General features: G+C 43.8%; 1 protein-coding gene across 1 annotated transcript; it reads left to right on the top strand.

The window, feature by feature from the left end:
- Window positions 1-1,282: 1,282 nt before the first annotated feature.
- On the top strand, window positions 1,283-25,914 carry coea1 (Collagen alpha-1XIV chain). The gene is given in 6 exon segments (NM_001140969.1): window positions 1,283-1,397; window positions 3,351-3,449; window positions 5,935-6,051; window positions 13,816-13,956; window positions 14,117-14,221; window positions 25,690-25,914. Coding segments are annotated over 5 exon segments (534 nt in total). The 5' UTR covers window positions 1,283-1,397; window positions 3,351-3,358; the 3' UTR covers window positions 25,770-25,914.
- The last annotated feature ends 477 nt before the right edge of the window (window positions 25,915-26,391 follow it).

Below are 26,391 nucleotides of genomic sequence, written 5' to 3'. Positions count from 1 at the left end.
ATAAGAAGAGACTTGCTTGGGCCAAGAAACACGAGCAATGGACATTAGACCGGTGGAAATCTATCCTTTGGTCTGATGAGTACAAATCATACATTTTTGGTTCCAACCGCCGTGTCTTTGTGAGACGCAGAGTAGGTGAACGGATGATCTCTGCATGTGTGATTCCCACCGTGAAGCATGGAAGAGGAGCTGTAATGATGTGGGGGTGCTTTTTCTGCACAGCATTCCTCAGCGATACGCCATCACATCTGGTTTGTCCTTAGTTGGACTATCATTTGTTTTTCGACAGAACAATGACCCAACACACCTCCAGGCTGTGTAAGGGCTATTTGACCAAGAGGGAGAGTGATGGAGTGCTGCATCAGATGACCTGGTCTCCACAATCACCCGACCTCAACCCAATTGGTTGAGAGAATGCCAAGAGTGTGCAAAGCTGTCATCAAGGCAAAGGGTGGCTACTTTGAAGAATCTCAAATATAACATATATTTTGATTTGTTTAACACTTTTTTGGTTACTACATGATTCCATATATGTTATTTCGTAGTTTTGATGTCTTCACTATTATTCTACAATGTAGAAAATGAATGAGTAGGTGTGTCCAAACTTTTGACTGCTACTGTATTGATACAACACTCATACATGTCCCATTGCATATTGAGCCAAGAACAACTTGCTGCACCATGATGATCGTGATGGCTAGATAGATGGAATGCAAACAAATAATAGAGCAGAGATGAGGATGTATTATCAATTAAAACCTTGAAACCTGAAATTGTTGCATTTTCAGGTCTTGAGAGGACTAGGCTAATCATAAACCAGGGTTGACAGTTAAACATTGTTGTTATAGGCCTACATAACAACACTTATCTATGTATGTGTGTGCGTAATATAATAATAATAACATTAAATAATAATAATAATATAGACTATGCCAAGTTACCATATGGCTGGCTGATTAAGCTACCTCAAATATTTCTGCCACATCAGTAAATTCTCCCCTGAAGGGAGGAATGAACATTTGCAAGCAGGTAGCGCTCGTACTGACCAGAAAGCGCGAGGAAAAAAAAGACATACCTGAAAAAAAGCTCACGGACGAGGAGTGAAAGCATGTAGCCTACCCTGGGGGCGGTCAGAACAGAATTCACATTTCATAGCTTATCACCTCTTTTATATTGGCTGCCGCCGAAACACATTTTTCTGCCTCAGTCAAGATTAAACGAGGTGAAGGAATGAATCGCTCAAGGGATGGGTGAATGAATACCAGCACGGGATACACCCACCATAGCAAGTCTGAAACTGAAGGAGCTGAAGATAGTTTGCCAACAGCCCGCGAAGGAAGACACACAGGAAGGGTCCTTTGGGAGCAATATTACCTGTAAACATATGTTTTGAAAAGGTATGAGATATTTTCTTTAGTTCGGGATAAAGTCAGTGTTTAATTACAACACATTTTAAGTAGAAGTGGTCGGAAACGGAACCTCACCTGTCAGCGGTGGTCGTGGGGGCGCGTTTGACAATATATGCAAATTTGGTTTAGTCAGTTTATTATATCTGTTTTTGTATTTCGTCGATACTGTTTGTTTATCACATTTATAATTAAAATATAATGTACAGTCGTTTTCCATTTTCCCCCAAAGTCTATAGGCCTACACGAACCATCATCGAGGATTGTGGACTACTACTGAGGTTTACCTGTAGGTTAGCCTACTTGTACACCTGCAATTTGTCATAACGGCGAGATTAGAAGGCTATGTAGGTACATTGATTAGTTGAGGAGTATGATTAGGCACGGCGAATTGAGGTGCTGCTTTGAAATACCAGCTAGCCTAATGATGAAGTATTCCTATTGAAGTGTTTGCATGAGTTTGAGAGAAAGGTGTGACATCATGGTCATCTATTTTGTACATCCTCCATTTGTTTGAGAAAATACTACTGCCACAGTACTCTGCAGGAGCATGCCACGTTTCAAATATCGTTTGAATGATTTATGGGTGTCATTATGGTTATGTCAAAGTTTAGATGCTTTCTTGAGTTTATTTCCCAAACTATTTGAAATGTAAATGGGAATCTACTGTTTATCAACCTACAGTTGAAGTTTATCAATGATATTCATAGAATTGCTCTGTAACTTCTAGGGATGTGCATCTTTCCCTTTCAAGACGATTCAATACTTATCTAGATACATGGCCTCCGATATGATACAGGAACGATACGTTTTAGTTTGAAACGATTCATGCAATTCAGTTTGATTAGAGAACAAATCGATGCGATTCAGTTCGATGTGATACAATTTGATGCACTAACATTTGTTGCATAAACACATTCATTTTCCATTATAAACTAAAATCTGCTGTTGATGGAGCTCATGAGCTGGGCCTCTCTGAGCTGGATCGGTCTGAGCTGACTTCTCTCTGTGTGTGTGTGTGTGGTGTGTGTAAATTATGTATGTCTATGGTGTATGTCTATGGTGTATGTCTATGGTGTACTGTATGTACTATGTAGGCACCTGAGCTGATCTATACGTGAGACTAGGTATCAATCATCCCACTACCACTATCAGATTAGGGCAGCAATTTAGCCTCCCCCCCCCTTCCAGATTAAGTGTTTGAGCTAGTAATATATCAATAGTTATTGTTTACAAATGAGCTAATATGAATATATAGCACCATTTTGAATTTCACCCCATCTCAAAATGGAATGATTTTGACCATTTGGATGTTTTTATGGAGGGCTCTTCTCTTTTCCTCTTGCTTCGGCCATGCAGTGCGCCTCAGTGATTTCTGTCCTCATTATGAAATCATCAACTTTACCCTGTGTATCTAAAAATGACTATATATACATACTGTTTAAAGCAAAATTATCCAGAACTATTGCTGATGGTTAACCTGAACAATCACAATATATATTGTAGTAAGCCCCGTTCAGCAGGTATAACCTAGGCACAGACCTCAGTTCAATGTCTAGTTTTGATTTACATTTGGTTAAGTTTTCAACTTACATGAATTCAACATAAAATTTAAAAAAATAAATAATAATAATCACCATGTCATTGGATTACGGTTAAAAGTTGGGTGAAAGAAAGACAAAATGCCATTACGTTGATTACTTTCTGCAAATCCAAATCAGTTTTTCACGTTGATACGTCATTACATAGATGTTTTGGGGTTGAAATTCCGGTAAAACACAATTTTCAACAGTGCATAGATAACGCTAGTTATTGACTTCCAGTCAAGCTGTTCCTCTAGACTTCCTTTAATAATGGAGCTTATCTATTTATTTTCAATGGCATCAGGCATTGTCATTCCGTTTGATGTCTCGTCAGGTTTTCTGTGCTCCTCTCCTATACAAGTGTGAAGGATGCCGGCTACAGGACTGAAGATGTGGGTATGGAATCCTCTACTCTGTCTGGCTCTTATCTCTCTCTCACCTGCACCAGCTCAGGGTCAAGGTAAACACAATCATATAGGCTGCTTCTTATCCTCTGTCGTCCCGTGTGTGTCTTTTTGATGTGCAGCTTTTGTCAAAGCATTTGTCTTTGTGTCATTGTCACTGGGATTATTTTACTTCAAAGGGAAAAGTCACTATTTTCTGGTAATATAAGTAAATATTTGTGTGTAAAATCACATCATTAACATTCCATTTGATGTGCAGCTTTTGTCTAAGAATTTGTCTTTGTGTCACTTTCACTTTGTGATTATTTTACTTCAAAGGGAAAAGTCACTATTTTCTGGTAATATAAGTTCATTTTTGTGTGTAAAATCACATCGTTAACATTCCATTTGCAGTGAACTCAAGTGTTTTGAGATTATGCTTTTACATGAGCTACCTACCCTTATGGTCTTTGCCCATATATACAATGTTGCAAACAATATCTGCCTTTGGCCTTATCCTTATTGATGTGAAGACAAACAAGAACTGCACCCTCAAACAGCTGCAGTTTGTTTATCTGGGCTTGTCTTGACACCGTTGCCCAGTCCTCAAGTGAAACGAACCACAGCATTCCTGTGCAAAGAGTGCACTCTGTACTGTGCTAACCTGGGCTACAGCATAGTGCCGCTTTGTGTTGTATTGTAGCATTACACCTTGGACAGTATCCATTGGGTGTCGGCAGAAACCTTCTGCTCAGAAAGGGCCGGCCTCTTGTTTAAAGTAAACAACCTGGCCTTTTTACAAGTCAGAGTTCAAAGCGTACGGTCAGTGGGCTTCAATAGAAGTTTCCTTCAAAGTGCGCTAAAGAGGTTTAATTGAAAGCATCCGGCCCTTGAGGCGATAGACAAAGGAGGGATGTCTGGGAACACAGGCCACTGTCACCCAATGGCATGTGGCCACGTGCCCATCCCTTCAGAGTCAGCATCGAACCCAAAATGGCCCTTCTTATAACTCATTCTTACATATTAATTAAAATGCATTAAACTTTCTGTACTGTATCTGACTTCCAAACTCCCCATGGGTACTTGAGGCCTCTTAAACCCTCTGCAGCCTGCTGGCTGCTTGCACAAGATGGCTATGAAAAATATATGAGAACTTAAGCCCATCTTCAAACAGGCAAGTCCTTTGTCTTGGAGATGTTGTTTACCGAGCGTACAACTAGTCTGAGACGTCTGTTCTGGAAATTTCCTGGCTCACTGTACATGGTGATGCATAAAGTCTCTGAAGGTTTAAAAAAAAACACAAACACAAACAACACACATGCTAATTCTCTCACTCGGGGAAACGACGTTCTTCAGAGAATATCTTTTTTTCAGAGAGAGTTAAGCCCTGCTGAATACCCACCCCCATTTTCAGGTTGGTGAGCTCAGTACAGTATTATTATTCGCCTGTTTGCACCATGTACCATCTCCGGGCTCTTTACCTTCCGATGAGTTACTCCATTCTATGTGCTTGGTTGTATTCTTTCCATACCTACATCAATGTCTCCAAATATAATCTCATACACACATCATTATTCTGTATGTTTCAACTGTAGAGCTTCGCTCTCATTTATGTCAGTCATAGTGAAGGTATTTAAAGAATACATTGGCACCAGATAGCTTGCCTGCTCCTAATGAGGACACAAACAAGACAAGTTTGTGGGACTGTTTGCGTTACTTTCCATTATTACCAAATTAGATGGGAATGTTTATTTATATTTGTATTTTACTCTGGGATTTGGTCATGCCTAGTATTAACTACTGTGCGGAGCTGTGGGATGTTGACCCAAGAGGAAGTGGTGAAGTGGTATATTGCTCTACTTGCAGATAGATATCTTCTTGAAGACAGGAATAGATGCTATTCCAGTGCCTTTCCCTTTGTCGCTGCTACAATTGAAAAAAAGTCACATTCTCCTCTGAAAAGGCCTCAAAGTAAAGAGCACACGCTTTGTAATACACCCTCAATTCGACTGCTCCGGCCAAATGCAATCATGATGAGATCAGGGATGGTTCTTTGATGCTGAGATAAGTGCTGCACAAAAGACCCCCCCCCCCCCCTCCAAAAGAGACATGAGAGCTATCAATGGCAAAGGGAGAGAATGTGACTGCTTTTTTGTGACATCTGTGGTACTCTTTGAATCTGTATCTTTTTTATTTGGCCAAGATACAATCTTTTAGGACTTTAAACACAGATGGAGTGCCTGTTACCTCGCCAAACTCTGGCTGGAGTTCAATCTAGCTGCTAGCTGTTTCATAATCACTTTTAACTGGGGAATCTCAAGTTTCATGCGTTTTCATTGGCAAAAAAATAAAAAATCACCAAACCTGTCGCACTCTACTAGTTACTGAATTCGGACAGTTTTTTCAAAGAACATTGTTTTTTACACTTGATTGAACCCCAACCACTGTCTTGGTGTCATATTAACCATGCATTCAATATTACTATTGAATATTATATACAAACGTTTCTTGAGTTAGTCAATTATTGTTAAAAACTGTGATTTGTGTCTTTTTTTTGTCTAGTTGCCACCCCACGAAGACTTCGTTTCAAAGTCCTGAGCGCAACCCAGCTGCTTGTGTCATGGAAAGAGCCGAAAGGAGACTTTGAAAGCTACAGATTTATTTATAGCACACAATCAGGTAAGGTCCAGCAATGTTACGATCAAGTTACGATTCGGCCCTGAAGGACTACGCTTTCTAACTTGTGTTCCGTGTTTCACAAACGGCTTCATACTTGCAGTGTAGAAAACAGAATTACATATCAATTACATGTCAGATGATGATGTCATCTGGTTATAGCCCGTCTCCTATGACGTGAATGGCTTCTGGAGGTTTGACTATAGTTCATTAATGGTAATTGGAGTAGGAGTTGAAGAAGACACAGACTGATTGGTAATGATCATGAAGAAATGAGGAGAGTGAGGTAGCCAATGTCTTTGGCACACACTTGCAGTAAAGAAATAGGAGTTCTTCAGAGTATGTGATTTTCCTCCATTTTATAATCACGTTGAGAAATGAACTCCAAACATCCATTTTGTAATCTATGTTAAGCACTGTGATTGATACACATAGTAAGCCAACGACGTGTATCAACTTGAGAAACACTGTATTAGGCGAATTTGACTCACTGTGTAGTACAGCCTACCATTTCACTTCTCAAGTTGTTCTTAAGGAAAGATATTTATAAATTGCCGATTCTCAATGTATAGATAGACTCCCTGACATTCCACCATGGCTTTTACTTTGAGTCCTTACAGTACCTTACCTGCAGCTAGGGGGAAAGCTGCAGCTCCAGTGGCTTGCCTGGCCTTGATCTGGTGTTGATAAAGATGATAGAGTAAGCGCCAGTGAGCGGAGCACAAGTAGCTGTATCTAAACTGCCTGAGGCAGGCCAGGGTGGGGGGCACAATCTTATCCCAGCTCTGGCACCCTGCTAAAGGAGCACATCTCCCCACCAAGCCAGCTTCCTCTGGTGAACTTCTCCTTATGCCAGCTGCAAAATAGAGGACATTTCAAACGTTTCTTCCAGACCTGTGTTCAAATAGTATTTGTTTGTCTTTTTAAATGCTATGCGCTTTTGATCGAGTCTGCCTGTAGTACCATCTTGGTAAGGTTTGCACTTTTGGGACTATTACATCGGTTTCTTTGCACCCGGCAAGCTCAATCGAGCGCATTAAAAAGTATTAAAAAAGTATTTAAAAAAACAAATAATGCTATTTCCCTCCTCTCTCTTTCTCTCTACCCCTGTGGTTCAGTGTTTGTCATTGTTCAGAATGGCATTCCATTTGCGGAGTTAGTCAGAATTGTCATATTCCGTGTGGGTTGAAATGGGCTAGTCAGTGAGCCTTTGTTCATTGAAGAAGAGTTGCTTTGACAGAGGGCAACACCCGCAGACATACACAAACCATTATGATTGGGGTGGAATTGAATGCAGTGCTAGATTGTGGATAGTAACACTGGCATTAGGATTATAGGTTCAGGGGTGTGTCAGAAATATTCACAACCAGAATTATAGGCGCAGTAGCTGGCGGTGGCAATAAAGGGCTGGGATTTGACAATTAAAAAAACAACTTTTTACCCCGATTTCATGGTAACTACTACCAACTGGTAGTAGTTACAGTCTTGTCTCATCGCTGCAACTCCCGTACAGACTTGTGAGAGGCAAAGATCGAGAGCCATGTGTCCTCCGAAACACAACCCAACCAAGCGACTCCTGTGGGGGACTGGGTGCAGTGCACGCTGATCAGGTCGCCAGGTGTTTCCTCCGACACATTGGTGCGGCTGGCTTCTGGGTTGGATGTGCATTGGAGGTGCTTCTTGACAGAATGCACATCCAACCCAGAAGCCAGCCGCACCAATGTGTCAGAGGAAACACCATACACCTGGCGACCTGATCAGCATGCACTGCACCCAGTCCCCCCACAGGAGTCACTAGTGCACAATGAGTCAATAATATCCCTGCCAGCCAAACCCTCCCTAACCCGGACCCCATGGGCCTCCCGGTCGCAGCCGGCTGTGACAGAGCATGGGCTTGAACCCAGAATCTCTGGTGGCACATCTAGCACTGCAATGCAGTGCCTTAGACCACGGCACCACCCGGGAGGCCGGGATTTGACAAATTAATACATTTGAGGTGTGACGAGGGCTTAGCCATTCACTGGCCAATCAACGCGTTTCATGGATTAATATTGCATGCCTTGGTGCCAAGTTCTGTAGGTTATTGACAGTCTTCGCATTGTTGTCCCCTAGGGTAAGGGTAGCCTACCGACAGCTTGTTTTTTAATCACATGAAACGGAAAACAAGCAGTTGTTACAGGAAAATAACTTAAATGTTTCTAAATAGGGTAACTGCCGTCATCAGCTGATCTCTTGTTCCGTGATGGGCATATGGACATGTAGCCTACATGGAGGGGGTTTTACACACACGCAAAATAATAACAGGAGCTGGCTAAAATAATGTACAGATAAAAAAGGGGTCACATTTTTGCTGCTCCCAAATGTAATCTTTTAATACAGCTTTGGTGATTAAGATTTATTTCAAAGCGTTTCACGAGCCAAACCCTTTATCGATAGTCTTGACTATTTGACGAATGCATTGGGCAGGACATAAAAACAGCCTTCATTGAGAGGAAGGGTGGCTATGCTTGGTTTTTAATCAAATTAAGTTTAGGTATTCATTTCAAGTGGCTAAGGTTACGGCTATGGTTTGGCGAAGGCTTAAAACAAAATAATTAAAAACAATGCACTAAGTATCATCAAGTACTCTTCCTGCTTGCTAGAGAATTGTGAACTGCTGTGGCGCAGTGATTTAACCTCTACGGGATCGGTGTCCCTAAACCGGGACGGTTATTGCTCAATATGCGATAATGTGACTAGAATGACGTTGTAAACAACAGCCAATTCCGGGACAAAGACATGTCTTATATGGGCAGAAAGCATAAATAAAAAGCATAAATAAAGACCATGCTATTGTTTGAGGATAGTGCACAACAACAAAACACTTTTTTCATGGCAACTGGTTTGATACATTCACCTCTGAAGGTAAATAATGTAATTACATTCAGTAATCTTGCTCTGATTTGTCATCCTGAGGGTCCCAGAGATTAAATGTAGTGTAGTTTTGTTTGAAAAAAATCTATTTTTATACTCAAATGTAGGAACTGGGTTCTACAGTTTGACTCCACTGCTGCCTTTGGCTACTGCCAAAATAATATGCATATCCTTGCTTCAGGTCCTGAGCTACAGGCAGTTAGATTTGGGTATGTCATTTTAGGGGAGCATTTTTAAAAAGTGTCCGATCCTTAAAAAACAAGATTTTTGATGTTTCTTAATATGAGGTTTAGGGGCACAAAAAGTACATCTCTCTTGTTCCTTGCGCATATGGGCAATGTGCATCATGGCTGGATAGGCTGCGCTGGTTACAAGAAAGAGATGTTGATTTCAGACTTAGAAAAGGTCCAGAGGACATCGATATATCATCCCCCCCCCCCAAAAGAAACCAATAGCATAGCACTGGGCTCAAACTCACAAGGCTCAGAGCCAGAGCATGCTGCTTAACCCTTTAAGTTGTTGTTGTTTTAACCCTGCAACAATGCAGAATTAATCAGTAAAAAAGAACGACCTTCATCCAATTATGGCAAATTCCGTGGTGAAATTATGACATCAGGTTTGTGAAATCCATGCCATAACCAACCTGCTAAGACCAGCTTTTGGTTGGTCTTATATATCCCCACCAGCGCTGCCTGAAGTTGGTGCACGTTTTTAAGGACACACCTCAGATATTGCCACCCCTCCCACCTCAGTGCAAGCGAGCTCATATAAGACAGGTAAATTACCAATCCATTCCTGGCGCAAGTGTTTTAAAATAGACAAGCGCCGGTCGAAAAGAAGGAAAGAGAGGAATGCTCCACACCACTTTCTCTCTTGAGTATTTTACCTAGTTATTTACAGATTCTCATTTTTCTCTTTTGTAGGTTTGTCAACTATGTGTCTGTTTTCTGACCTGTTCGCACCACTCCCTATAGGCTTTACAGATGCTCCCCACCCCTTCGCTGCAACCCTTCTAACTTAGTGTACACTGTGCGCACAACCCATGTGGAATTCCAGGTTTCTTGTAGCGTTTGTAACTGCTGATCTGCAGTCAAGAACCAGAGTTCATCTCAGTCTATGCTGCACTTCAGTCCTTGACTTTTTGGCCCTGAGGGAGACATGGAATAACCCAGAGAACACTGCTCCTCCAGCTGCTCTTTCTTCATCTGACTATGTTTCTCTCATAGTCTGAGAGCATCTGGTTGTCGCGGTGGTGGCACAGGTCTACTCATGTGGAGATTTTCTCTTTTCTCACTCTCTCACCTGTCCGTCTCCTCATTTGAATTCCATGCTGTCACTGTCACTTGTCCACTCAAGCTTAACATTATTGTAATCTATCACCCACCAGGTGCCCTTGGAGAATTCCTCAATAAGCTTGACAACTTGATAAGCTCATTTCCTGACGATGGCTCACTGGTCTTCGCACTTGGCAACTTCAACCTCCCAACGTCTGCCTTCAATTCATTTCTTTCCAACTCTCTTTCCCCTCCTTGCCTCTTTTGACCTCACCCTTTCCCAATCCCCTCCAACTCACAAGGCAGGCAATACGCTTAACCTCATCTTTACTAGAGGCTGCTCGCCTACTAATCTCATTGCACCCCCCCCCCCACACCTCCAGGTCTCTGATTTTCCTTTTCTGTCTCCCTTTCCTCCAACCCTAACCACTCAGCCCCTACCCAGATGGTCATGCAATTTTTCACTCTCTCTCCAACTACTCTCTCATCTTCTATCCTATCATCTCTCCCTTCTGCTAAATCCTTCTCCCTCCTGTCTCCTGATTCTGCCTTTTCAACCCAACTCTCCTCCCTTTCCGCATCCTATGACTCACACTGTCCCCTTTTCTCCTGGCCGGCTTGGCCCTCCCCTGCTGCTCCGTGGCTGAGTGACTCATTGCTAGCTTACAGAACAGGGCTGTGGGCAGCTGAGTAAAAATGGAGGAAAACAAAACTTTGGAGGACCTATCATCCTTTCACTCCCTCCTCTCTACCTTCTCTTCCTCTGTATCTGCTGCTAAAGCCACTTTCTACCACTCTAAATTCCTGCCTATAGCTTCTGCCTATAACCCTAGGAAACTCTTCCACCTTCCCCTTAATCCTACACCCCCCACCCCCTCTCCGCGGACAACTTTGTCAACCACTTTGAAAAAAAGTGACCTCTTTCTCCCTCTCTCCAGATGAAATCCTGCAACTAGTGAGGTCTGGCCGCCCGACAACTTGCCTGCTCAACCCCATCCCTTCCTCTCTTCTCCAGACCATCTCCGGAGACCTTCTTCCATTCGTCCCATCTGACTTCAAAATGGCTCGAGTTGTTCCCCTCCTCAAGAAACCAACACTCGACTCATCTGACATCAAAAAGACCTGTATCCCTTCTTTATTTTATTTCCAAAACACTTGATCGTGCTGTCTCTGATCAACCTTCTCGTTATCTCTCTCAGAATGATCTTCTTGACCCCAGCCAGTCAGGCTTCAAGACGTGTCATTCAAACGAGACTGTTCTTCTCTGTGTCACGAAGGCTCTCCGCACTGCCAAAGCTGACTGTCTCTCCTCTGTACTCATCCTCCTAGATCTATCCGCTGCCTTTGTCACCGTGAACCATCAGATCCTTCTCTCCACCTACTCAGGACTGGGCGTTTCAGGCAATGCAGACTCTTGGATTGCATCCTACCTGGCAGCCGCTCCTACCAGGTGACATGGAGAGGATCTGTGTCTGCACCACATACTCTCACTACTGGTGTCCCCCAGGGCTTGGTCCTAAGCCCTCTCCTCTTCTCTTTATACACCAAGTCACTCGGCTCCATCATATCCTCACATGGTCTCTCCTATCATTGCTATGCCGATGACACTTAACTACTTTTCTCCTTCCCCCCTTCTGACACCAAGGTGGCGACACGCATCTCTGCGTGCCTGGCAGATATCTCAACTTGGATGTCGGTCCACCACCTCAAGCTCAAACTCAACAAGACGGAACTGCTCTTCCTCCCGGGGAAGGCCTGCCCGCTCAAAGACCTCTCCATCACGGTTGACCACTCCACCGTCTCCCCCTCCCAATGTGCAAAGAACCTTGGTGTGACCCTGGACAGCACCCTGTCATTCTCTGAAAACATTAAAGCAGTGACCCGCTCCTGCAGGTTCATGTTCTACAACATCCGTAGAGTACGACCCTACCTCACAGGAAGCGTGTCCTCTCCCATCTGGACTACTGCAACTCACTGCTGGCTGGGCTCCCTGCTGTGCCATAAAACCCCTGCAACTTATCCAGAACGCAGCAGCCCGCCTGGTTTTCAACCTTCCCAAGTTCTGTCATGTCACCCCGCTCCTCCGCACACTCCACTGGCTTCCAGTTGAAGCTCGCATCCACCACAAGACCATGGTGTTTACCTACGGAACAGCAAAAGGAACTGCCCCTCCCTACCTTCAGGCTACGCTCAAACCCTACACCCCAACCCAAGCATTCCGTTCTGCCACGTCAGGTCTCTTGGCCCTCCCACCCATACGGGAGGGCAGCTCCCACTCAGCACAGTCCAAGCTCTTCTCTGTCCTGGCACCCCAATGGTAGAACCAGCTTCCCCCTGAAGCTAGGACAGCAGAGTCCCTTCCCATCTTCTGAAAACATCTAAAACCCTACCTCTTCAAACAGTATCTTAAATAATCCTCCTCACCTTCTATTTGACTATTTGGAGAATGCATTAGGCAGGGCATGAAAACAGCCTTCACCCCCGCCCCCCCACGAGCTTTGACTCTACCGATAGCTACATTATTGAGGAAAATGTACATTTTTATGCCTGTGAAATGTGGTTGTCCCACCTAGCAATCTTAAGATAAAAGCACTAACTGTAAGTTGCTCTGGATAAGGGCATCTGCAAAATTTCTCAAATGTAAATATATACCGAGTGTGCTGTGTCAATACAGACATTTTGCTGAAAAAGACAGAAAAATATCAGTGCTTTTCAAGTATTCTGCGGTACATTCGGAAGTATTGGTCAAGATTGTTTGAATCATTCATAGGGGTGCGTCTAAGGTCCAGTTGTGTCAGATAAGGCCTCCATAATACCTATGAATGACCTATGAGGGGCGCATCGTCTTTAAACAAGACCTGACAAGACTTGACACCCCCGTTTCTACAACATGCCTACACACTTCCATTTGCAACACATTGCCTTCAGGCCGTGCTTAGCAGCTATATCAAAATAGTAATAAAGGAGGAACTGTACGTGTCAGTGAACACAGTTAAAGACGAGTGTTAAATGTCAGGATAATTGTAGTTCTGTTCTGATATGCAAAACAAGAACGATGAAACCTAGGGTCAGTGCATAACTATCTACATTCCCTTAAGTGCTTCAATGGTCTGCCAGGCTCCATTTATATAAATTGATTTAGAATCAGTAGGCTACACGGGGAGCGCGTTCTCTCTCCTGTTTTCACACAGCCCTGTTAAGTTGTTTTTGAAGAGAGAGACAGTTGAGTGAGTCCAACTGAGTGTCTCCATGTACTGTGCGTACTGCTTCTTAAAGTAATTCAGGTGTGTTGGAACACTGAGGCCTCACTTTACTTGTCCTGCAGCAGCCGCTGAGCCGCTGCCTAGTTAATTTACTGCCGTATCCAGTGGTATCTTTCATTGCAACATCAAATGTCATTCCTGACATTCCACCTGAAAAAGAGATTTCAAAATAGTCAAAATATCCCAAAAGTATATTTTTATTATGGTAAACTCATTTTCTTCAGAATGTATTTAATAAACAATCAGAACACACGTGAAAACAATTTCTTGAATATTTACAAAGATTGGTCTTGTTGGTTACTTCCTCCCAATTACAGATGCAGAGGAGACTGAACTAGAGGTGACAAAGAAGGAAGCCAAAGTGATCATAGACTTTGACCCCAGAAAGTTATACACAGTCAAGGTCACTGCTGTGAAAGGTGCTCAGGAGAGCAAGCCACTTCTAGGAACATTTGAGGGTGAGAAGAGCCTTATACCTTTTACAACCTATTCTATGATTTCATGAAGTTGTTTAATCAAAGGTAATAAGCTGGTCTGTGTGATTGCCCATGTTCCAACACAATTGACAAAATGTTTTCTACAGTATGTGTCAATGGGAATGTGTTTGGTTTGTTTCAGCCCAACTTTCAGAGCCTGACATTAAGAACGTACAGCCTCAGAATGTACGACCCAAGAACCAGAAAGACACCAGTGGCACAGAGGAGAACAATGAGATATCTGAAGGTAAGTATAGGATGTATGAGTGACCAACCTGAAATCTGGAAATTGCCATGGCTCAGTCTTCAAATCAACCAAGAAATCAACATAGAGAAGATTAGCTTGAAGACACACAGGTAAGTCGAAGCTCCAAAGGGCTCTTGGTTGGTGCTGAGGCTATACCTGGTGGTGGAGTGGACGGCTGTACATTTTTCATTGGGAGTGGATGCGACAATTAGAAAACATTGCCCTTGTGATGTATTTGTTCGAACTTTTCTGAAGAAGAAAGGCCTTGAATGTGATCCTCATTCCCACTCACTCCTTGGAGCAACACCTGCAATGTGCTTCATTTCAAGTGGACTTTGAAGGAAATTCCAGGGCTGGAAAATTGTCACTTAAAGTAAGTCTACATTGGATCCCAGTATACAAAACTTGTAATCGGACTTCAAGACACCAGAGGTACCACAGACACTGTTTTGTGGTCCTGAAACAGACAGAGCCTGAGAGGATCTGATTAAACCAAAAGCACTGGATATTGAAGCATTTTGGAGCAATGATCTACTTGTGATTGCTGTTCCGTAAAACCAAGGTAAACCTAAAACTGTTTTCCTTTTAAAATGAGCATGAAGTTGTTATAAATCTGTTATGGTAAACGATCAGCCAGGATCTAAAAACTGGAATGACAAAGTTTAAAACCAGTCGTTGTGACGCTGATACAAAGCTGTAATGTCATAGGAGTCTACAGCTATGTATCAGGGCTAATACTGTATAGGAGGATTCAGCCCCAACTGAAATAACATCTGTCAGGGTAAAGGTTATGTATGCAATAGTTGCAGAGGTATTTTAAAACACCCTTTCAGTTGAGTTCAAACCGATAAAAGAGACCTGGGGACTAAATATTGATTATTTGCAAAGGATTGATCTCAAAGTGTCTACCACAGTATTGCTCCTTATCTGTAACCAGTGTCAATATTAAAAAACTGTGATATTGTAAAAGCTGTTGGTGGGCTGAAACAGGCTATTAGTGGTAGATTTAGGAGTTTGTTTTCAGACAAAGATAGTAACAGTGTTTATGAAACTCCTGTGGAGTGTGTGTTTCATGGTGACTTGGATCGTCTGTGCTTCTGGCATAAAAAGCTATGATTTGGCCGAGGTGTCAAAAGGTGTTTTGCAGTTATGGAGTGTGGTGTAAGGACCCCTGTGGTGCTTTGAGGTCTGCGATGGATCACCTGCCGTCTCTTAAAATGCTGGAATTGCCTATGAGTAAAAGACAGAAGGGGAAAATAACTCGGATATAATGATGCTGCTTTGCTTTCTCCTTCACTCTCTATCTTCTCTCTTTCTCCAACTGTCTTTTTCCCTCTCAAGCTCTCATTTGTTCCTCCTCACTGTTTCTCTCCTTTTTCTCTTCCTCCTTCTCTCTGCTCTCGCCCTCTCTCCCTCCCTCCCTCTCTCCACTCTCCCTCTCTCTCTCCACTCTCCCTCTCTCCATTGCATGTACACAGTTGACACAGGCAGCTATCTCCTTGCCCACACTTGCAGAATACCTTTGCTATGTTATCACGGGGCCCATTCTTGGACGGCTCCAGGCTTGCTAAGTAAACCCCCTGTAGCTCCCTGCCTGCCTGGGTGTGCAGATATACCAGAGGGCATAAAGGTGTGCCCAAGGCCTGGCAGACGCCTCAGTCCCACACAACCTAGCACTTACCTCCACGCTTACCCTCTCTGAACTGGGCCCAGGAAGGATATTAGGCCCCTATATTTATGGCCTAATTGAAGCTGCTGGGGCCTTGCTCAGTGGAGTCGGCGCTTCCGGAGGTGGCGGTGGTGTCATAAGGGACACATATAGGTAATTAAGGCCGGATGACTCATGCATCGCCATGGCAGCGCTTATGTTGTGCAGTGGCCGGGGTTTGGGATCCGAGGCTCAGGGTTGATTGACACATTTTTGAGCGAAAAGTAATTGGTGTCAGTCAGTGAAGGGATAAAATGGCATAGTTTATGTATGACACATAGATTTTTAGCCCCTTTTGGCTCTAGATGAGTATATGGGTATGGGCGTGTGCCATATGGTATATTACACTGCCATAACATTTTCATAGGCATTACTTAACCTCTTTTCATTTCTTTCCAGTTTATGTTTGCCCTTCCAGCTTTTAGGTATATTCTATATGCAGCGGCATAAGCAGTTACCAGTACATCTGATCCAATAACCACAACCAGTACCAGACCATATCCTTTACCTTTCAGCTAGACTGCTTTCAGTTCCCGCTGGCTACACTGCTACCTGCTCAAGTTAGCGCAGATAGCATTAGCTTATCATCCGCCCTGTCGCTTGGGGGTCAAGGAGGATATTACGCTTCCTCAATGTCCCTTAACTAGCAGGTGGTTGGGGAGGTGGTGCTGCCAGACAGTATTACGCTGCGATGACATGGCCCATTTGTTTAACTTTAATTACACGGTTATTTGTTCACACGGAGGTAATTGGACTGTAACCGGAGAGGCCGGCGAGATAATGAAATCACAGCTTGCTCCTGATTTCCCCCACTCTTCAGGGGACCCTAATGCGCTGTAGTGTCGCCTCCAGGAACCACAGGTCATATTTTAAGCATAGAAGACATTTAGTGGTCTGTAGTAGCCTACAGGCAGGGCTGCTTAGAGGACAGAGAGGCTCTCTCTAGGCTCATGAATAACAGCTAAGAGATGGGGACAAAATATGTTATGGTAGTGGTGTCTTTTGAGGCAATGTTTAGTGAAGGAGGAGGTCGTTATTTAGCTTTTTTGTTGATTAAGATGCGATTAAATATCTGTGCAGTAGTGAATGAAAATGTGACAATTTGCCTTGTAAAACAGCACAAATTCAGCAATAACAGGTGCAAACTAGTGTTTTGAAGCATGGCTTACTTTCCTAATTCTCTTGGATGTCTGGAAAACACAGTATTTTCACAAGATATAAGAGCAACCTGAGGTATTTCTGTAACCATGGACACAGTCACAGGCATGCTTTTTTTAAAGGCTGAACTCATGTAACTGTTGGAATTCTCTGTTCAGTGTCAAAGGCACACAATTCCCTGTAATTAATTAGTTTGGTAACAGACTGCATAGTACTTTTGATCTCCAGCCGTAATGTTGTTCATGTAAGACGCAGGAACACTGTTATGAAATGGAAATCATTTGATGGACAAATGGAGCATTGAAACTTTTATGCTGGACTCTTGGGATACTGCTTCCTATTGAGTAACAGGTATTATGTCATTCATTTGATGGTGTTATAACAGGTTTTATAACAGTTTCATTGCAAAAGAAATTCACCTGGCTGGCTCGGTCTGTCAGCTTGTGGTGAAAGGAACCCGTTTACTGTACATGGCTCTAGCTCAGGGATGGACAACTTTGATAGGGGTGGAGGCCACAACAAATCAGACTCATCATGAGGGTCTGCGTACCCACATCCATGCAGTCAAAGTCGGCCCTAGCCTTGGGGGCTCTTGTTAACTAATTTCATGCAATTCTACTCATTTTGCCATGAGGTGGAGAGATAAATTCGCAATTTTACACCTAATTTCCTGCAATTCTTCACATTTTGCGAAAGGGTAGAGACAAATATTTGCCGTTTTTAATATGATATCTGATGATCAATGGTGGCCTCCAGGTCGATAATTCGACCATGATTTAGATAGCTGGACGCTGGACTAACATTCCAATTAAAATAAGGTTAGCTGACATGGGCTAGAGAAAAACTGCTGATGTACAACCAAATTTCGAAATTGCACTTTGTATATTCTACTATTGATCTGCAGGCCCACAAAAAGTGGTCTGCGGTCCATCAGTTGCCCATCCCTGCTTTAGCTGATGCATATACAGACTTATACAGATACAGACTTACCGGACACATTATGTACAAAATCAGCAATCAACAAACAACTCAACACAATGTCATTTCCCCATGCTACAAATCACAATGAACGATGAATCAACAGAGCATGCCTCGTCGCAGACGGATCCACGGTTGATAAAGCCAAATTGAAAGTGAGCAAAATAGTGCTGTGGCCTAGACTGAGAGAGAGTCTGGCATTCCGTTAATGCAAGTGCAGGCTTTACTGAGTTATGAAGCGTGGAGCAAAAGCTCCATCAATGGAACTTGACATTCAGACAGAGTCATTTGGAGTCCCAAGTAGAAATAGAAGGGTTAGGAATGTGACAGGTGACGGATGCTCTCAGGCAGTTAGGCGGACACACGTTTAAAGTCACCTAGTCAACGCCATCCAGAGAAAAGATGCCACGTGATCACGTCCATATTGCCCGAGGGAATGGGCCTCTGTTGACCAGCATCATTCATTAGGTGGACGTTTGAACTTTTGATGACAGTTTTCTTATGAAAAAAATGTGATGTTTCCTTTGTTGTTATTGGTTTCGGTTTTGGGTGAGTGAGTGAGTGAGTGAGGGAGTGTACACTTTCTGAGATGTCACACACACACACACACACACCTGCCAGGATGTTGTGTGAGTCAGTGTGGCTGTCACATCACCCAACTCCTCCAGTCTGTTGTTAATTGTTTCTAGCGACACAAGTGCATTTGAATATTCGCAGGACAAGTCTGACTTACAGTAATTTCCCCCGGGTTCCCACGACAACGTCTGAATGTTGTCACATTGTCTGCTCATTGTTCGGCTCTCTACCGTATGGGGCTGACAGATAAACGAGTAACATCCTCGCTTGGTTGACAGCGTGGCCCTTTCTTCATATGCTGCATCGCCTCACAGTCACAAAGCCAATACCCAGAGGTGAGGCTTTACCTGTTCCACTCTGCCCCAGTCGCTGTAGTCCCATCACTCACTGGGAGTGGGGCCGTGTGGCCTCTTAGCTTAAACATCTTCACAAATAAGCTTATGGTATGAGAAAGTATGGTGGAAAATATGCAGACAGAAGGCCATACATTCTGTAGACACATTTTGGATTTTATTGGACAATAGGAGATTTTTCTGTCACAACATCCTTCATCAGGCCGATGATGAAGTCAATTTTAAGTCGATTCTTTTCAAATTACCCATCGAAAAGCATTAGCCTATACCTGCATTGTTTTCAGAGAAATGCATGAGGAAAAATCCACCTGGATCCCCTAGAGAATTATGAATGCCATAGAGACCTATCATAATCTGATATCAATGGACCAGTAAGAACCGTACAGATGAACCATACACCATTCAATCACTATTAATAAGGCACTGCTCATATCTAATGCATTACATATTTCAGCCACATATTCCATATATTAGAATAACATTAAGAGAAAACTAGCATTGCTATATTGAGGCTTGTATTATTGGTAGTCTCTGAGATGCCTGTGGAAGGGAAGCATGGGGATTTCATCCCATTGTACTGAACAAAAATAGAAACGCAACATGCAACAATTTCAAAGATTGTACTGAGTTACAGTTCATATGAGGAAATCAGTCAATTGAAATAAATAAATTAGGCCCTAATCTATGGATTTCACATGACTGGGAATACAGATATGCATCTGTTGGTCACAGATACCTTTAAAAGAAAGGTAGGGACGTGGATCAGAAAACCAGTCAGTATCTGGTGTGACCACCATTTGCCTCATGCAGTGCAACACATCTCCTTCACATAGAGTTGATCAGGCTATTGATTGTGGCCTGTAGAATGTTGTCCCTCTCTTCTTCAATGACTGCGCAGTTGGTGGATATTGGCGGGAACTGGAACACGCTGTTGTACACGTCGCTCCAGAGCATCCTGGTGAGTATGCAGGCCAAGAACTGAAAGAACTGGGACATTTTCAGTTTCCAGGAGTTGTGTACAAATCCTTGCGACATGGGGCCGTGCATTATCATGCTGAAACATGAGCTGATGGCGGCGGATGAATGGCACGACAATGGGACTCAGGATCTTGTCATGGTATCTCTGTGCATTGAAATTGCCATCAATAAAATGCAATTGTGGTTGTTGTCCATAGCTTATGCCTGCCCATACCATAACCCTACTGCCACCATGAAGTACTCTCGCTGCGCCGATTCCGGACTGTAGGGCGACTCTCGCTGCGCCGATTCCGGACTGTAGGGCGACTCTCGCTGCGCCGATTCCGGACTGTAGGGCGACTCTCGTTGCGCCGATTTCGGACTGTAGGGCGACTCTCGCTGCGCCGATTCCGGACTGTAGGGCGATTCTCGCTGCGCCGATTCCGGACTGTGGGCCGTCTCTCTCGGTTCCGGACTGTGGGCCGTCTCTCTCGGCTCCGGACTGTGGGCCGTCTCTCTCGGCTCCGGACTGTGGGCCGTCTCTCTCGGCTCTCGGCCCCGGACTGTTGCCGGACACTCTGGACGAGGCACTGTTGCCGGATACTCTGGACGAGGCACTGTTGCCGGACACTCTGGACGAGGCACTGTTGCCGGAAGCTCTGGATGGGGACTGCGCACTAAAGACCTGATGCGTGGAGCTGGCTTAGGAAGTGCCAGACTAGGGACACGCACCACAGGGCTAGTGCAAGGAGCAGGAGCAGGACAAGCTGGACTGGGCTGACGCACTGGAGGCCTGGTGCGTGGGGCTGGTAGTGGAGGTACCAGACTGGAGACACGCACCCCAAGGCTAGTGCGAGGAGTGGGAACAGGACATCCTGGACTGGGCTGACACACTGGAGGCCTGGAGCGTGGTGCTGGCTTTGGAGATGCCAGACTGGAGACACGCACCTCAGGGCTAGTGCGGGGAGTGGGGACAGGATACACTGGGCCGTGAAGGCGCACTCGCGGTCTCGAGCGCAGGACTGGCACCACCCTTACTGGCTGGGTGCCCAAATGCGGGACGCTGGCACCGAGCATTCCGGCCTGTGGATGCTTGGCCTCGACGCCGTGCGCATCACCCCATAGCACGGGGCCTGACCAGTACCACGCTGCCTCCGGTAAGCATGGGGAGTTGGCTTTGGGCTCAACCCTGGCCCAGCCAAACTACCCATGTCCCCCCCCCCCCAAAACCTTTTGGGAGCTGCCTCTCCAGCAAAACACTCCCGGTCCTCTCCAGCCTTCCTCCATGGTCCCTCTCCGGCTAGGATCTCCTCCCAGGTCCACAACTCCCGATAGCTCTTCTCCAGCTCCTTACCCCGCTGCTTGGTCCGTTGGTGGTGGGTAGTTCTGTAACGGTTGTCGTAAGGATTGGACCAAGATGCAGCGGGAACGTGTATACTCATCCTCTTTATTAAATCAAAAGAAGGAAAAACAAACAAATCATGTATACAAAACAACGAACGACACTAAAACAGTCCTGTCAGGTGCACAGACACAAAACAGGAAACAACTACCCACAAACCCCCATAGCACAAACACCCCTATACGTAGGACCTTCAATCAGAGGCAACGAGGAACAGCTGCCTCCAATTGAAGGTCAATCAACAAACCCTAAACATAGAAGTAGAAAACTAGACTGAACATAGAAAAACACTAACCTAGAACATAGACCAAAAACCCCAGAACACTCTAAACAAACACCCCTCTTACATAATACCATAGCCCAACAAACCCCGATCCACATAAAACAAACACCCCCTGCCACGTCCTGACCAAACTACAATAACAAATAACCCCTTTACTGGTCAGGACGTGACACATGGGACCTACATTTTAAATGTTGCGTTTATATTTTTGTTTAGTGTAGTTTATTCTGCATGATTTCATTATTCTCCTGTATGGTAGAGCTCCTCGGAGACAGCTCCTGTGAATAATGTCAACCCTATGAGATTATTAGGCTTAGATTTGCCACTGGGGTAGGAGGGCTGGTCTGGAGCTCCACTGGTTAATCACATCTATTATTGTCACAGGGACCACTGGCTGATCACATCTGTTATTGCCGGAGGGATCACTGGCCAGTCATGTTGATTATTGTCAGAGGGATCACTGGCTGATCACATGTATTATTGTCAGAGGGAGCTAGTTTGTTTGGAGTAGTTGCATAAATTCATGGTATATGTGACCAGATTTTATATGCTTCTTACCTGCTTATTTACACTGAGTGTACAGAACATTAGAAACACCTTCCTAATATTTAGTTGCATCCCCTTTTGCCCTCAGAACAGCCTCAATTCGTTGGGGCATGGACTCTGCAGGTTATCAAAAGCGTTCCACAGGGATGCTGACCCGTGTTGACTTCAATGCTTCCCACAGTTGTGTCAAGTTGGCTGGATGTCCTTTGGGTGGTGGACCATCCTTAATACACATGGGAAACTGTTGACAGCAGCGTTGCAGTTCTTGGCCCAATCAAACCGGTGCGCCTGGCACCTACTACCATACTCCGTTCAAAAGGCACTTCAATCTTTTGTCTTGCCCATTCACCCATTCAGTTGTCTTAAGGCTTAAAAGTCCTTCTTTAACCTCTCTCCTCCCCATCATCTACTCTGATTTAAGTGGAATTAACAAGGCGTCATAGCTTTCACCTGGATTCAAATGGTCAATCTATGTCATGGAAAGAGCAGGTGTTCCTGAGTGTATAGGAATAAGCAAGTATGTGTGTGTATATACAGTACCAGTCAAAAGTTTGGACACACCTACTCATTTTTGATTGAACCATTATTTAACTAGGCAAGTCAGTTAAGAACAAATTCTAATTTACAGTGACGGCCTACACCGGCCAAACCCGGACGAAGCCTGGCCAATTGTGCGCCGCCCTATGGGACTCCCTATTTTCTACATTGTAGAATAATAGTGAAGACATCAAAACTATGAAATAGCACATATGGAGTAACCAAAAAAGTGTTAAACAAATCCAAATATATTTTATATTTGAGATTCTTCAAAGTTGCCACCCTTTGTCTTGATGACAGCTTTGCACAATCTTGGCATTCCCTCAACCAGCTTCACAAGGGATGCTTTTTCAACAGTCTTGAAGGAGTTCCCACGTATGCTGAGCACTTGTTGGCTGCTTTTTCTTCACTCTGCCGTACAACTCATCCCAAACCATCTCAATTGGGTTGAGGTGGTGTGATTGTGGAGGCCAGGTCATCTGATACGGCACTCCATCACTCTCCTTCTTGGTCAAATAGCCCTTACACAGCCTGGAGGTGTGTTGGGTCATTGTCCTGTTGAAAAACAAAAGATAGTCCCACTAAGCGCAAATCAGATGGGATGGCGTATCACTGCAGAATGCTGTGGTAGCCATATTGGTTAAGTGTGCCTTGAATTCTAAATAAATCACAGACAGTGTCACCAGCAAAGCACCCCCACACCATCACACCTCCTCCTCCATGGTTCACGGTGGGAACCACACATGCGGAGATCATCCGTTCACCTACTCTTCGTCTCACAAAGACACAGCGGTTGGAACCAAAAATCTCTAATTTGGACTCATCAGACAAAAGGACATATTTCCACCAGTCTAATGTCTACTGCTTGTGTTTCATGGCCCAAGCAAGTCTCTTCTTCTTATTGGTGTCATTAAGTAGTGGTTTCTTTGCAGTAATTCGACCATGAAGGCGTGGTTCACACAGTCTCTTCTGAACAGTTGATGTTGAGATGTGTCTGTTACTTGTGAAGCATTTATTTGTGAAGCATCTGTGAAGCATTTATTTGGGATACATGAGAGACAGTTTCATCATAGCGCTTGATGGTTTTTGTGACTGCACTTGAAGAAGTTCTTGAAATTAATTAACTGACCTTCATGTCTTAAAGTAATGATGGACTGTCGTTTCTCTTTGCTTATTTGAGCTGTTCTTGCCATAATATGGACTTGGTCTTTTACCAAACAGGGATATCTTCTGTATACCACCCCTACCTTGTCACAACACAACTGATTGGTTCAAACGCATTAACAGTCACACCTGTTAATTGAAATGCATTCCAGCTGACTACCTCATGAAGCTGGTTGAGAGAATGCCAAAGTGTGCAAAGCTGTCATCAAGGCAAAGGGTGGCTACTTTTTTGGTAACTACATGATTCCATATGTGTTATTTCATAGTTTTGATGTCTTCACTATTATTCTACAATGTATAAAATAGTAAAAAATTAAGAAAAATCCTGGAATGAGTAGGTGTGTCCAAACTTTTGACTGGTACTGTGCATACGTGTCACTTTTGTCACGTGTAGCTTTCACTAATCGATCACTTTAACCCTGCCATGTTCATACTGTAGATTAATGAGCTGACCTTTGAGGTTATCTGCCTAGTGGACATACATGTTTGAAATCTGCTATTAGCCGCTGCACACAACTAGCCCTTTCATGTTTTTGTAGAGGAATGTTAGGCCCTTATCTTGAGGCGATGGTGACTTCTCTCCTCTGTGTTTGTAAATTACACACATTCTAAATCTGGATGCGGATGAGAGAGCGGTGCATGGACCAACTTTGACATGGAGGAATGGGAACTCTTGGTTCCCTCTCCCTCTAGGCGTTACCGCAGTCACCTTAACCCTGACCCCGGCTTGGCCTTGACTGTTGAACCTGTGACCCGTCAGAGCCACAAGCGCCTGAGGTCCTCCACTAATAGCTATGTTCTAAAAGAATCTCTCCCTCCCTCTTTCAACCTTCTCCCTTTCTCTATTCTTACTATCCCCTCTACTTTTCAGTGTCCTTCTCCTATCCGTCTGTCTGTATAGTGTCTACCACTCTCTCCACCCTCTGTCCTCCTATAACTCTCTTGGAAAGGTGGCATCCTATGACGGTGCCACATTGAAAGTCACTGAGCTCTTCAGTAAGGCCATTCTACTGTCTCCCTATGGAGATCGCATGGCTGTGTGGTCGATGTTATACACGTCAGGAACGGGTGTGGCTGAAATAGCCGAATCCGCTAATTTGAAAGGGTGTCCAAATACTTTCTTATATATAGTGTATTCAGGAAACTGGTTTGAATGTGAAGCCACCTGTTGTGACACCTACTCAGTGTAGTGATATGTCTTCTAGAGATGTCTTGTTCTACTCATCTCTCTCTCTTTCCTTCTCCCTCTCTCTTCACACTTCTCACTCCCCATCTCCCACTGTCTATCCACCTGGCTATGTTTGCTGCCCTGCTATTAAAGGCACTCAGACAATGCTCTTTCATTCACTCCAAAATGGTGCCCTGCCCTTCAATTAAATGTTCAGGAAACAGGAGGTGATTTTATGGGGTTGACACACATAAAGCACTTTTTTGTTTTACTTCCTTTACTGAGGTCTATTATGCTGAGATATTGATTGGTTTGGAAACAGAAATTCCAGGGCTGTACAGACTTGTAGGAAGTGATAGACCACTCTGTTTCTGTCAATGGCAAATTAAATTACTCTTAAAAAATGCAGTTCTACCCTAGATTGCGTAAAATGTTCCAGCCTGATAAGTATTTGTTCTACATCTGGGGGATACGATGGTTATTGAATTATATATTATATATTTTCCAACCAACATCGTAGTGTACAGTATGTTTGTCTTTTGCATGGATTTGAACCCAACCACACCTTTTTGATTGAAATATTGTTTAAGTGATGATCTCTACATTGATGTTATGTACTCTATTTCCTCTCTCCCCAGAGGTAGAGCAAAACATCCAGAAGATATCGGTCCTCTCAGCTCAGACGGAATTTGTGTGCCACTGCAGCTGTGTGCATTGAATGCTCGATGGGAAAAGTGGCACATACCACCTACAGCTAATTTACAATCTGAAATCAATCATTGTAATCCACCATAAAGGCTGATGGAATGCTGGATTACTTTTACAGTATTTTGCTTTTAAACAATAAACTGCTGCCCTATTCTAGTTATCTGTGTCTTTGCTGGTCACCCAATTTCACAATTCTCACACACAACAATTGGTATAGGAGAAATATACTGTCCCCCCAAAAAATCTTGATTCTAGGTATATTATTTCCTATAAGACTCTGAAAGTCTGACAGTTTTCTGAACTGTGAAAGTCAGAGTTTCTTTCCTGAATTATTTCCTGAATTTAAGATACATACAGTACTCAACGGAGATTTGTGCATATCCTGCAGAAACCTTCTGAATCCACACAGAAAGAGAGAGTTCTGGCTCAACGGCTTTCACTCACGCTATCTGAGTATGTCGGATCAGGATAATATCCAGCACATTGCTGTCATCATGTCAGTTTATGGTCTAATGACAGGCCTCTCCACTTTAATAGATCGGCGCAGATTGTGAGAGGAGGCATAATGAGATATGTTATTATGTGAAAAGCTATGTAGCATAGTGTCTAAATAAAATGTCACCTAATCAAGG

The sequence above is a fragment of the Salmo salar genome, chromosome ssa27 (genome assembly GCF_905237065.1).
Source record: "Salmo salar chromosome ssa27, Ssal_v3.1, whole genome shotgun sequence".
Taxonomy (NCBI): domain Eukaryota; kingdom Metazoa; phylum Chordata; class Actinopteri; order Salmoniformes; family Salmonidae; genus Salmo; species Salmo salar.
The sequence above is the reverse complement of the archived record's forward strand: the minus strand, read 5'-3'. Positions and strand labels throughout refer to the sequence as shown.